Below are 14,133 nucleotides of genomic sequence, written 5' to 3'. Positions count from 1 at the left end.
TTATGAACATGTACCCTAGAACTTAAAGTATAATAATAATAAAAATAAATAAATAAAAATAAATAAATCAAAAGGTTATTCACAATAGCCAGTCATCCCAGGTATGCAAGGATGGTTCAATACACACAAATCAATAAATCTAATATACCATGTTAACAAAATGAATGAAAAACATATAATCATTTCAAAAGATGCAGAAAAAAACATTTGACAAAATTCAATATCTCTTCATGATAAAAACTCTCAATGGATTAGGTATAGAAGGAATGTATCTGAACATAATAAAGGCCATATACATATACATATGCATATACATATACATATACATATACAACAAACTCACAGCTAACATCATACTGAATGGGGAAAAGTTTGAAGCTTTTATTCTAAGATTTGGAAGAAAAAAAGAATGCCCACTTTCACCACTTCTATTCAACATAGTACTGGAAGTCCTAGCCAGAGCAAGTCAGGCAAAAGAAAGAAATAAAGGGTATCCAAATTGGAAAGGAGAAAATTAAATTGTCCATGTTTGCTTTTGACACACTCTTATATATTAAAAATTGTAAACATGAGTGAAAAGCTGTTAGATCTAATAAGCTAATTCAGTAAAGTTAAAGGTTACAAAATGAACATTCGAAAAACAGTAGCATTTTTTTTTCAACTTTAAGTTCTGGGATACACGTGCAGAACGTGCAAGTTTGTTACACACATGTGCCATGGTGGTTTGCCACACCTATCAACCCATCATCTAGTTTTAAGCCCCGCATTAAGTATTTGTCCTAGTGCTCTCCCTCCCTTTACCCTCCATCCCCTGACAGGCCCCAGTGTGTGATACTCCCCTCCCCATTTCCATGTGTTCTCATTGTTCAGCTCCCACTTATGAGTGAGAACATGTGGCGTTTGCTTCTCTGTTCCTGTGTTAGTTTGTGAGAATGATGGTTTCCAGCTTCAACCATGTCCCTGCAAAGGACATGAACTCATTCTTTTTATGACTGCATAGTATTCCATGGTGTATATGTGCCACATTTTCTTTATCCGGTCTATCATTATGGGCATTTGGGTTGGTCCCAAGTCTTTGCGCAAAAAGCAATAGCATTTTTATATGCTAATAGCAAACACTACTCTAAGCAAATTATTAAGCAAATGACACTTTTTTAAAGCAAGTGATCAAGTAATTCTACAACATGAGATTTAATGGTGAAGACCTACTGCCAAGGCACTGGGGACACTGATGAATTCATCATGGCTCCCACCATTGTGAACATGATATTAACAACAAGCTTTGTGTTAAATAAATATATGCCTCTATTATATATTTGTTATATTTCAACCATAAGTCTTAATGGTTTGATGAAATGACATTGAGAAAAAATGAAATATGAAAAACTTTAGCATCATCATAACTAATGCTGCTAAACAGAGTTAATAAAGGTGTGGGCATTATTACATACTTAATTAAAGAAGATCTCTAAACATAGTGGGCAAGATTATGATATATGCTATCATATAACATCAAAGTCTGAGGAAGATTTACCTAATCAAAGTAGATACTGTTTTGTCCCCAAAAAAGAAGGGAAACATGATTTAAAACAAATAAAGTTTTTTGTAAGTCTCTTTTAATTTTTAATTCATGAAATAGAAAATTAATTTACTTTGTGACAATTTTAAATGATTTTTGTCAAGACTATAATAATTGCTTTACACTAAAAAATACTGCATCTTCTATGGGGTTAGAGTGCCTTTGTGACAATTTGTAAAATATTAAGACACACACACACACGCACCTTAGAGTATTAAAAGTCATTTTAGTAAATGCTATAATTGTCATTATTATTATCAAAAAATAATAAATAAATGATGTTGAAAAAACTGGATATCCACATGCAGAAGAATGAAATTAGACTCTTATCTCTTGCCAAATACAAAAATTAACTTAAAATGGATTAAATACTTAAACATAAGGCTTGAAACTATGAAACTACTAGAAGAAAACATAGAAGAAACATTGGGCAAGGATTTTTTGGATGAGACCTCAAAATCACAGGCAAAAAACAAAATCAGAAATAAACAAATGTGATTATATAAAACAAGAGAGCTTCTTTACAGAAAAGGAAACAATCAACAGAGTGAAGAGATAACTTACAGAATGGGAGAAAATATTTGCAAACTATACATCTGGCAAGGGGTAAATATCAAAAATACATAGTGAACTTAAACAACTCAGTTGTAATAATAATAATAAATAAATAACCTGTTTGAAAAATAGTCAAAATACCTGAATAGACATTTCACAGAAAAAGACACACAAATGACCAATATGTACATGAAAAATACTCAATATTCCTAATCAAAGAAATGCAAATCAAAATCTCAGTGGCATATCACTTCCCCCTAGTTAGAATGGCCATTATCAAAAAGACTAAAGATAAGTGCTGTCAAGGATTTGGAGAAAAGGGAGCTCTTATATATCCTTGGGGAGCATTTTAAATTAGTACAGCCACTCTGAAAAACATTATAGAAGCTCAGAAAATTAAAAATAGAACTATTATATGATCCAGCACACTATGCAAAAGAATTCAAATCCTTGTATCAAAGAGATATCTGCACTCCCATGTTTTTTGTAGGACCATTCACAATAGCCAAGATATTGAGTCAACCTAAGTGTCCATCAACAGATGAGTAGATAAAAGATAAAGAAAATGTGGTACGTACACATAATGGAATACTATTTAGCCATAAAAAGGGATTGAAATCCCACCATTTGTGATGACATGGATGAACCTGGAGAACATTATGCTAAATGAAACAAGCCAGGCATGGAAAGACAAATACCACATGATCTCACTCATATGTGAAATAAAAAAAAAAAGTTGATCTCATAGAGGTAGAGAGTAGGATGGTAGTTACCAGAGACTGGTGTAGTTAGGCAGGAGGAGGGACAGGGGGATGTCAGCCAAGGGCTACATAATTACAGTTATGTAGGAGAAATACATTTCAAGAGACCTATTGTACAGCAAGGAGACTATAGTAAATGATGATATATTCTCTCAAAAAATGTAGAGAGTGGATGTTATGTACTCTCACCACAAAAAATGATAACCATGTGAGGTAATACGTTGGTTAATTAGCTAGATTTAACCATTCCACAAATGTATATGTACTTCAAAACATCATGTGGTACCCAATAAAAACATACAGTGTTATCTGTGTATGTTTAAAATTTACATTTAAAAAGATACATAAAAATTGAGCTTTAAAAATTATTTTTAAATTTTTAATTAAAAATAATCAACCCCCCAAAAAGAAAAAGTTAAAGAGATATCACATTAAATCCATGCTTGCCGATTGCTTACTGTAATTATTAGTAGTGACTGCAGTCTGACTGTCCAAAAGTAGAAAAAAAAAAATAAGTTGCTATGCGATTTTGAAGAATATACTCAAGCAAACAGAATGTTCTGCATTTTCAGTATTAGAGTAAAAACAAAGAAATCTATTATATACAGAATCAGATCTGAGGTATATATTTCTACAAGTATACCCACAGTCAGTGTGTTAGGTTGTTCTTATATTGCTATAAAAAAATACCCAAGACTGGGTAATTTATTAAGAAAAGAGTTTTAATTAGCTTGCAGTTCTGTTCTGCGGGCTTTACATGAAGCTTGGAATTGGTATCTGCTTGGCTTCTAGGGAGGCCTCAGGAAGCTTCCAATCATTGCTGAGGGTGAAGAGGGAGCAGGTACGTCACATGGCAAAAGCGGGAGCAACACAGAGAGTGAGGGTGGAGGTGCCACACACTTTTAAACAACCAGATCTTGTGAGAACCCACTAACTATGGTGAGGAAAGCATCAAGCCACAGGTGATCCACCCCCGTGACCCAAACACCTCCCACCAGGCTCCACCTCCAACACTGGGGATTACATTTCAACATGAGATTTGGACGAGGACAAACATACAAACTATATCAGTCAATTATTTAATTTTGTCTGAATATATCTTCTAAAGGTGGCTATTGGGAAAGCAAGGCTTTCTCTTCCACGAAGAAAAAAAACGACACCTTTACTGAAGTTTTTGAAAAGGGTATGTGAATGGTGAGGTGCTCTAAAAGGAAAAGACTAGAGGAAGCAGGGAAAACTAAGGATATTCGACCATAAAGAAAGGAGCCAAACAGCGGAGCCCTGTTATATACTGAATTTCTCACCCCTACCCCATCACTATCCAGCAACGAAGGCCCTTTTGTCCCCAGCTAAGCCCCAGTCCCAGGCTTACCCACTGCGATGGCTTTATCCAACTACTCTTGCTAATTTCAGTTTACTCTTTATTTTATATCAGTTTTAGCTTTATTATTATATAAATATACAAAATTTATTTAACTTTGAGATCACCCATTACAGTTAGGACAAAAATTATTTAACACCAGAATTATTTTTGTTTACAACGTCTTAATGCTAACAAAGTTCTATTACACACAATGAGGTATACTGGCAACATATAAAGATTATGGATGATATCATCCCAAAAGGAAATAAAGCAAAACAGAAACAGAGATCAGCTCCATACTAGTCATGCCATCGTGGGTAAGACACAGGAGTTCTGAAGCATCTTCCTACCCACCCCTAGGAGAAAGCTCAGTGTTTGGTCTTTGAGTCTTAAAGTCACTCATGCAGTTGTCTTGTGGCCTACACAGCATCAGCTTGAAAGGAGAGCCTTATACCACCCAGCTCTCCTGCTTCTGAGCCCACATCCTGTTCTTCAGTTGCTATGAAGTAACTGCTTCTTCTTCATTATAAAATGAGATGATAACAGCAGCCTTGCTCCCATCTCAGCACCAGTGTGAAAATGACACTAAGAAAATGTAGACGAAAACACACTGGGAACCAGAAACTTTAAGACAAAGACGAGCCTGCCACCTCTAGGCTGAGTTCAGTTATTTATATTTAATTCAAAGGCAGTGTTGTATGACTTCCCAAGTTCTGAAGTCAGGATGATGGGCTGGTCTCTCGTGGAAGAGGCAATGAACCAGTTTGGGAAGGCCACAGACTCAAGGGTGGAGGTCCTACCAGTCTTGACACGGTAGAAAAGGAAGGGTTTCACAGGCTCGGGTTGGCCATACAAATCCATGATCTTCTGCTCCTGAAATGTGAGAACAAGTACCCATGAGGAGAAACAAAAGCTGTTTGAGATATTCAAGGTTATTCATAATAATTCAATAAATGTTCCAATGTTCCAGAAAACCTTATCTAACTATTAGAGCAGGCCTAGAGAAACACACATTTTGAAGGAGCAGCAGAGTAAACATACATGAAATTTTACCTTCCAGGCCCCCACCCTCAAATCTAGAGATGGTATAGGAAGTTTACAAGTAAGAGTTTAATGAACAAGCAGCCACACTTGAACAGCAAGTTAGAACTCTTCTCACACAAGAGGCTGAGGGGACCCTTAGGAAAAGGAAGAAACTGGAAATTACCTCCCTTACCAATACCACAACAGTGAGAGCCACTACCCTGCAAGAACCACTGGTATGACAAAGGACAGCCAGGTTAGGGTATGAATTTCTGACTAATTGCCAAATACATGAGAAAGAGAAATATCAATGATAAAGACACAAGAGGGTCTAACAAATCAAAGGATTTGTATCAAACGAAGAAAGTAAATAGAGCAATCAGAAAATGCCTTCTATATTGTATATGGAACTATATTCTATATGTCTGTATATTTGGATGTACGTGCATTGTATATTTAGGCAAAATAAGTATTTCTAAGCAAATTGCATGTGTTCCAGATCTGAAGAGAGACACAGAAATGATCTGTAATTCAGCTACATTCCACTCTGAGTGGGAAGTTCTTCTTCCATAGGGAGAATAGTAACTCTCCCAATTAATGGCTCATAAATTGAGCCATTAATTTATTCAATTAATGGCTTCCAGTTAATCTGATTCTTCGAGTGACCAGAAACCTAGGAGTCATTCTTGATATTTCTTACCCCCCGCCCCCCGTCCCCCAACCCCCACCCCCTAACATCTAACCCAGGAGCAAGGCCTGTGGACTCTATTTCCAAAATACCAAAATATTTCCTGAATCGAGTCACTTCTTTGCACCCCACATACAACGTCAACCTCAATCCCGGCCATCATTCTCTCACCTGGACAATTAGGGTAACCTTTTAAATGTTCTCCTTGAACCTACTCTGTTCTCTAATAATCATTCTCCACAAGGCAGGTAAGAGAACTTTAAACTGAAGTAAATAAATAAGGTTATGATACCCTTTTGCATGATTTTCTATTGTTATTACAGTGAAACTCCTCAGCAAAGCCCACAGGGTCTACGCCACCCAGCTCCTGCCTACCTGCTGCCCTGGCCTCTTACCACTCTCCTGCATGCTCATTCTGCCCCCACAACACCTGTCCTCTTCTTTGCCTTCCAAGACACCATGCTGTTCCCAGCCAGGGTCCTGGCACTTACTCTCCCTGCACCTCACACCAGCACCTCATCTTCCCATGGCCGGCTTCTCCCCAACACCTGGGTCTCCTCCTTGGGAAGAGCTTCACTGGACATTCCATCCTAGCCAAAATCGGTTTGGAATCCCCCACTCCCACTCGTTGCGATCACATTCCTGCATTATTTTCTTCACTAGCACCAACTGCTATCTAAACTTAGCATATTTATTTATCAGTCCCAGAATGATTGTTAGACTTGTTCATCACTGTATCCCTCAACACAGAGGAAAGCCCCCAGCATTCGACTCAACAGAGATTTGCTGTTTCATAAATGGAAGAATGCTTTCTCCTTTGAAATTTCCATACCTCCTCCATCATCACCTTCAACTTCCTACCCACTGAGAAAACTGAAGTAATTAGAAGAAGACTTGTACAAACCACCCCATAACATGGGCTCCCAGCACGTGGCACCCACATCTGCACCTCCCCGCTTTAGGAGTACTGGGTGAAAGGTCCCATCTGCACTTGCAACTTAAGGGCATCCCTCTAGCCGTTCTCCCTGCTCTCTTGTGCTCCATTAATTTTGCTTGCTCTTCTTAGTCATTTCCATCAGCATATAATGCTGTCATTTCTACCATCTTAAACAAAATAACTACTTTGCTTACCCACCACCGCCGCCAGTTCCCCTTTGCAGAAAACTTCTTGCAATTGCTGTCTATATCTGCTGTCTCTGATTTCTTCCTTGCAATTTCTCTTTAAACTTACTCCATCCAGGCTTTTGCCCCCACTACAGCACCAACACTGCTCCTGCCAAGGTTCCCAAAGACCTACACATTGCCAAACGCAATGGTCAATTCTTAGTCCCTATCTGAGAACAAAGGCACAACATTAGGGTGACTTAGCTGATAGGACAAAGTAGAAAATGTCCTTCTCAGTCCTGACCCTATTGATCACACTCACAGTCCTGCTTCCTCCACTTAAAATACTACCAGAATCTGGCTCACTTCTCCCCACCTCTGCTGCTATGTCCTGGCCCATCAAATCATACCTAGATCACCTCATAGTCTCCCGAAGGACTTTCACCTTTTCCTGCCACAGTCTAAGATCAACAAGCATCCAGAGAGATCCTTTTTAGACCTAAGCCCCTTCACACCATTCCTCTGTTCAAAACATTCTGGTATTTCCCATTTCACTCAGATTGCAAGGCTGAGTCCTTGAAAAGAACAATCCTTTCATGTCTGCCTTTGTCTCGCTGGACTCATTCCTCGGTTCACGCCTGCACACCTGTCCTCACTGGTCCTGGGACATGCCCTTACTAGACAGCTGCTGACTAACTTCTCTAGCTCTTTCTACTCCCTGCTAACATCTCACCTAGGCAATGATGCCTATTGCACTATTCACCACTGCATCCTGACCCTTCCTGTGTTCCTGGTACTGCTGGTCTATCTATCCTGCTTTAACCATTTTTATTTTTCTAGGAGAGGTAAAGACCTCTAACATAGCACAAATTTAGCTACTATTACATTTATTGTTTGCCATTTCTCTCCTTTCACTAGAATCCAAGCCCCATGTGGTCAGGGTTCTTTGCATTCTGTGCACAGCTGTATCTCAAGCATCTATGCAGTGCTGGAGGCCAGGAAGTGCCCGTTCATGTGCTTAACTGAATTGGCTTGAGTTGAATCGAATTGAATTAAACTGAAGTTTGTGGAACAAGGGCAAACAGTCATTAAAAAAAATAAAAGAAGAACAAACCAGAGAGCTTGGGAGTTAAACAGTAAAGATTGAAATTTCAGGAAATACTATAAAAGGATGATTTCCAGAAGGGACAACACTGAAAATGTAACCATGAGCTGGCAGAGCAAAGCAAGAAATTCTTCCAGATGCAATGCCAAAATTTTAAAAAGCAATGAAGGGATAGAAAGTATAAAAAATTAGATAAGATATCGTGAGATATTGAAGTGAGATCCATAACTTTCAATGATGGATGAATAGGAATTCCAAAAGGAAAATAAGGGTGAGAATACACTCGAAGAAATGATGGTCAAGAATATATCAAAGGTTAAGAAAGACGGAGCAGTGTGAAGAAAAGGCGAGAACGGCCCCCAGACTGACCAAAACCCGCACGCTGCTGCATCCCGCACCCAGTGCCTACATCCCCTCAGGGTCGCCGCCACCATGCCCAATAGAAAGGCTGAAGGGGATGCTAAAGGAGGTAAGCCAAGGTGAAGGATGAACCACAGAGAGGATCTGCAAAGTTGTCTGCTAAACCTGCTCCTCCAAATCCAGAGCCCAAGCCTATAAATGCCCCAGCAAAGAAGGGAGAGAAGGTACCCAAAGGGAAAAAGGGAAAAGCTGATGCTGGCAAGGAGGGGAATAACCCTGCAGAAAATGGAGACGCCAAAACAGGGCAGGCACAGAAAGCTGAAGCTGCTGCAGATGCCAAGTGTAGTGTGTGCATTTTTGATAACTGTGTACTTCTGGTGACTGTACAGTTTGAAATACTATTTTTTATCAAGTTTTATAGAAATGCAGCTTTTGTTTTACTTTTTTTTAAGCTATGTTGTTAGCACACAGAACACTTCATTGTTGTTTTGGGGGGAAGGGGCATATGTCACTAATAGGATGTCTCCAAAGCTAAATCGATGTGGGGAAGATGCCTTTCCCTTCTAGTTTTGAGAGAGTTCCTCTTGGCTCCCAAGAGGAGGGATTCTCTGACTTTGACACACATGGCCACCTTGGCACAAAAGCCTTGTGGTATAGAAAACAAATTTGTTTTATGTCCTCTTCTCCCTTTCCATCTTTCAGCATAGATTTAACTCCCTTAAGCCCAGACATCTGTTAGGACCTGACCCTCAATCATTGGTTACCAGTGTGTCAGGCACTCTGGACTTTCCAGTGATGCCGCTGAGATGGCACCTGTCAAAAGAGCAGTGGTTCTGTTTCTAGATTGTGGATCTTCAGATAAAGGCAACCATTTTCATTTCACTTCCTGAAAGTCAGGGTTGGCTTGTGAAAAGTTGTTAAACAACATGCTAAATGTGAAATGTCAACTCTCACTCTAAATGTTCCCTGTTCAGAGCATCAGATGAAGACTTCTTTGAGTTTTATAAGGATCTCAACTACTGACAGCCAGGATATAAAGAAAAGTGTATTGCATGCACATAACTTAAAAGAGGCTGGGAATAAATATGCTTAGGAAAATGAGACTATTTCTTTTTTAATACTAAAATTAGGTATTCAACCAAACACTTCTAAAAGAAAAGGCTTTTTAAATATTTTCTTAGTTACTCACTTTTAGCTGCAACGTGGGCTGTCCTCCAACCTTCTCACAATGCAAACACATTTCTGGATTCTGGATTCCCAAATAAATGGGATCCCCTCTGCTTTGGTCAAGAGCCTCTGGATACTTGCATGTGACAACAGCGACAGTGACTGTAAAGATAAGAGGAGAGATGGTATCAATTTCCTTTTGAAGTCAGAAAAGATTATTTGATTTAGCAAGGCAGTATCTTCAAGTGGATCTGGAAGAGAGCCGAAGAGTGTAATCCCAACTAGACCCACCAAATGGCCAGCCTCCATATTCATTCTTCTTTCATTCATTCATTCATACCATGTGCCAATCAGTGCCCTAGTAAATGAGCAAACACAGAGAGCTAAGCAGACAGCAGAGTATGCTCTTGAGATTCTCACACCTCTGCTTGAGCACATGGAGATGGGGAGCTCCTACACCAAGTAGCCCCTCTGATTCTTGGAGAGCTCGGCCCTTTTTGCAAGTTTTTCACAATGTGATGCTGAAACCTGCCTTTCTGTGGTATTCACCCATTTAGTCATTTTAGGACACCTTGAAGTCATGAGAACAAGCTACTCCTCTTCCATAAGACAGGGCTTCAGATGACTGAAAGCAGCTTTCCTATTCCCTAAGAGGCTCCTCCACCATCTCTGGCTTCTTCATCTTAGTGGAACACAAAGTTCTCCCTGACTTCTCTTCCTTATTAGGTGTTAAATTCTCCCCACTCTAGGTAGGCCCCATTGTAAAGTCACACTTTTACAAAAGGCTGGTGCCAGCTTCCCAGTCACAGCAGTGCAAACAGTGGGGCAGACACAGGGTGACCACTCACCTGGGGTCACACTGTCACTTCGTGGAACTGCCACAAGGATCTGACCCTGAAGGGTCCACACTTGCTGATTCAAATCATTAACAGTCCCAGTAATAGGTGTACGCACTGATTTTGGGATAGAGAAAAAAATGAAGAAATATTATAATCAAGGCTGCTTTACTAGACCCAGGAGAAAAGTATCTAACCCAGGCCACTATGTAAGGAAGGTGTGGGGTTTTCATCCCCAAGCTGGCAACACTCACATCACCCACCAGCCCAGCCTTTCTTTCTAGTGAAGTTGTGAGCTCTGGTGAGGAAGGCAAGGGCTACCAAGGGAAGTCACTGGGTTAAGAGGGCAAACTATCAAGACAGAGGGCAATGGGCAATCTCACAGAACCTGTGTGCCAAGGCCCAGCTACCCTCTTTTGTGCCTATTCTGTGCTTGGCCCGATGCTGGGGAATGGAGCTGGAGCAGTGACTAAGCAATAGCTCCCACCCTCCAGAAGCCCAGGGTCCAGTGGTAGGTGAGCAGCACCAGGTGGGAAGGGCAGTGCACAGAAAGGAGAGAGAAGGCTGGGGCTTCCACAGGAGATAGCGTGAGTGCAGAGGGTCTAAGCCTCCAGAGCCCCATCCCAACAGCACATGATTCACTTGACTGAGAGACGACCCTTCCTCCACCGGCGGGGTTTCCTGGAGTGCCTCTCATAGTGTGGTTGTCTCAGCACCTGTGAAGGCAGACATAGGAGAGATGAACCACAGGAGATGTTTCCAAGACCTTCCAGGACACTAGCTCCTCAGGCCCTCATTCCAGACAGGGAGCTGGGAGACCTAGCCTGACATGAAGCTCTGGTCAAGAAGTTCTGAGCCACATCTGGGACAAAACTTGAAGGAAGCATCAGCAAAGGCAGAGCAGGTAGAATTTTCCTCCACCTGGAGATCCAAATAGGATGATAGTGTCTCCCCTACGAGTCTGAAAGGTCAGGCATAAAATTTGACTTTGAATAACCCACAGACACCTGATGCCCATGCTTCCTCTTCTCTGAAGCCTCCACCCCTTCTTGGGCATTGTTTTTGCCTAGGAGCAGGGGAGGGTCCCATGCCAGGGCCAATCTGCCAGGATGCCAGCAACTCCCCAGTGAGAAGCAGCCCCACACGGGACAAGGCACAGAGCCAGCCTGATGTGGCCTTTCCCTTCGTTAAGCCCCAAAGCACAGACGAGAGGAAAGACTCCAGAGGGCTGGAGAAGACGCTTTCCAGCTATTGACTATACCTGGCAAGAAAGGGCCTTTATCTACAGTCCAGGGGACCGAAACGTGGCTGCAGCAGCTTCCAAGGGCAGTGATGGGCTCTAACGGAGCCTGGATCATTTATCTGGATGAGCAGAGAGGGAGGCCCCACCTTCCTGGGTGGGGCATGAGAAACGTATGACATGAAAAAAAACCAGCTCCTCCTACCAGAAGATCCTGTGAGGCTCGGAGGAAAATCACAGAATTAGCACAAGTATGACCCATCCGGGTTCCCTGAGAAATAAGTGTTGAGCCAACCCACACAAAATCAACCACAAGGAAATGAGGTTGATGACAGATCCTAGGTTTCTCATAAAGAGGAAACTAAGGGACTTCCCTGGAGTTCAGCTCTCCTTTCATGTCATTCTGGAGCTAGAACTGGAAATGCCAGGCACTCTCATGTCAGGGATTCCACCTCCTGGGACTGGGAGCCTTTCCCTCTGCAGTCAGGCTAAAGGCATTCTGTAAGAGCCAAATTAGCCACACGTCTCAGGCAAGGTCCCTATGGCATTTCTCAACTACCCCACCTAAGGCCACACCTGAATGGAGAGCCAGGCAGTAGAGCTCCCCTACCTAACATTCTTTCAGCTCCATCCACATGGGGAGCCACAGGGACTATGTAGACTGGTCTTTTAACTGAGGCAATCCTGGTCTCAGGCACCCTCAATGCAGTGGATTCCGGAACTGCCTAAGGAAGTAAAGAGGTGGGCAGTGATTTCTCCCAAATCCTAGCCTCAGATGCCAACTTATCCCCCACCTTCTGCCTGTTAATGCAGGACATTTCTAGGTTCCTGATCAGTGGTAATTGTTATTTTTGTATCTTGTTTATATACCCCATCCTATTTTCTGTAGCCAAGCCTAAAAACTTACTGAGATACAAGTTAACTACTAGAGTGAAGTGAGTTTTAGGAGACAGACCTGAAGCACTAACAGCTTCAGGTTTACCCATCTGTAAGGAAGAAAAGCACAAAGAATGAGACAGAACCTTCCTTCCCAGCCCTGCAAAGAGTCTTCTGACTCAATATCTCTTACTTTTCACCCTCATCTCCTTTTTGGCCTTGGAAGAACATGATCCTTTCCTGCCATAGCCCCAATTCTATCACTTATGGCTTCCAGTGTTTCTGTGACCCCAGGAGAGAGTGTGGTAATGTCAGGTGCACTTATGTTCGAAGTCAGCCTGAGCCAATGCCACCTCACTTGAGTCTCTTTTGCCCTGTTAAAGATCCCCTCCATTACAAATCAGTCAACACATTTCCTTTCTTGGGATGTTCATCACAAAACAGCATCCAAAATCCCCATCATTTGACACCCCAAATCCCTTAAGCCTGAGTTTCCACTTGGGATCCCTCTGAAAGCAGAATCCATGCTAGGAATTCCAAACAAAGGGAATTGAATAAAAGGAACTAGATACACATGTGTTGGAAGGCCAAAGAAGATTAAGGGATTGATGTGGTATCCCGGATAGTAACAACTATGGGAAGGAAACAAAAGGGAACAAAAGAACCTAGGGTCTCAAAGGAGAGCTTTTACGGGACTTACCTCCAGATATGAATCGTGGGTGAGGGGTTCTCTGCCTAAGTGATGCTCAGACCTGAGGAAGGGGTCTAGGTTAAATGCCTAGAGTTTAAAATTCATAGACAAAGAACCAAATGACAGAGAATCCTTAGCCTTCTTTGCCCCAAATCACACAAAGTGCAAAATCCATGAAAAAAAAAAAAGATGATAAATTGAATGTCACCCAAATTTTAGAAATTTGGACAAAACACATCATGAAATGAATTTAAAAAGACAGACTACCCAAGATAAGATATCTGCAACACATCTAACAAATAATTAATATCCACAGTTTATAAATAATTCTTACTAAGCAGCAGGAAAAGTGCAAATAATTCCATAGGAAAATGAGCGATTGACGTAAAAAGTATTTCACTGAGTAGAAAATATAAATGTCCAATAAATATAAGTAATTACAGTAAACCACACTGGTAATTAGCAAGATGCAAATCCAAGTAATACTGAGATTCAGTTTCCACCCATCAGGAAGGCACAAATTAAAAAGATGGTAGGCCATAGTGTGAGAAAATAGATTCACTCACCACATGAATGTCCGTGTGAATCATTGCAGACTTTTTGGAAAGCAATTTCGTATGGGCTATTAAAAATGTTAATGTGTTTACCCTTGACCTCATATGTATACTTATAAGAGTCTATCAATTTAAGTTATTTTCAGCTTCAAAACTTGAAAAATTCTATTCAAAGTGGCTAAAACAATAAAAATATTTACTAGGTTACATAATTGGAAGTCCAAAATTATT

The 14,133-nt window shown here is 40.9% G+C and overlaps 1 protein-coding gene across 2 annotated transcripts; it reads right to left on the bottom strand.

Annotated features, from left to right (window-relative positions):
• Positions 1-4,315: 4,315 nt before the first annotated feature.
• On the bottom strand, positions 4,316-11,875 carry IL36G (interleukin 36 gamma). Of its 2 annotated transcripts, XM_023194945.3 has the most exons (5): positions 11,803-11,875; positions 11,184-11,257; positions 10,554-10,658; positions 9,728-9,867; positions 4,342-5,131 (listed from the first exon to the last, which is right to left on the bottom strand). In XM_023194945.3, the coding sequence occupies exons 2-5, from the start codon at positions 11,236-11,238 to the stop codon at positions 4,922-4,924; spliced, it is 510 nt and encodes a 169-aa protein (XP_023050713.1). In that variant the 5' UTR covers positions 11,239-11,257; positions 11,803-11,875; the 3' UTR covers positions 4,342-4,921. The 2 variants fall into 2 exon arrangements, with proteins under 2 accessions (XP_023050714.1, XP_023050713.1); XM_023194946.3 differs by lacking the exon at positions 10,554-10,658 and having other exon boundaries at positions 4,316-5,131.
• Between the last annotated feature and the right edge of the window lie 2,258 nt (positions 11,876-14,133).

This window comes from Piliocolobus tephrosceles, chromosome 15 (assembly GCF_002776525.5).
Source record: "Piliocolobus tephrosceles isolate RC106 chromosome 15, ASM277652v3, whole genome shotgun sequence".
In the NCBI taxonomy this organism is placed as follows: Eukaryota; Metazoa; Chordata; class Mammalia; order Primates; family Cercopithecidae; genus Piliocolobus; species Piliocolobus tephrosceles.
This window is presented reverse-complemented; position numbering and strand designations above follow the sequence as displayed.

What these genes read in the sequence shown, in the direction of transcription:
- IL36G (XM_023194945.3), bottom strand. Translation starts at nt 11,238, where the DNA reads ATGAGAGGCACTCCAGGAAACCCCGCCGGTGGAGGAAGGGTCGTCTCT. An exon ending in AAGGGTCGTCTCTCAGTCAA is followed by an intron (nt 10,659 to 11,183) that starts GTGAATCATGTG and finishes TCCCAAAATCAG; the next exon opens with TGCGTACACCTATTACTGGG. An exon ending in AAGTGACAGTGTGACCCCAG is followed by an intron (nt 9,868 to 10,553) that starts GTGAGTGGTCAC and finishes TTATCTTTACAG; the next exon opens with TCACTGTCGCTGTTGTCACA.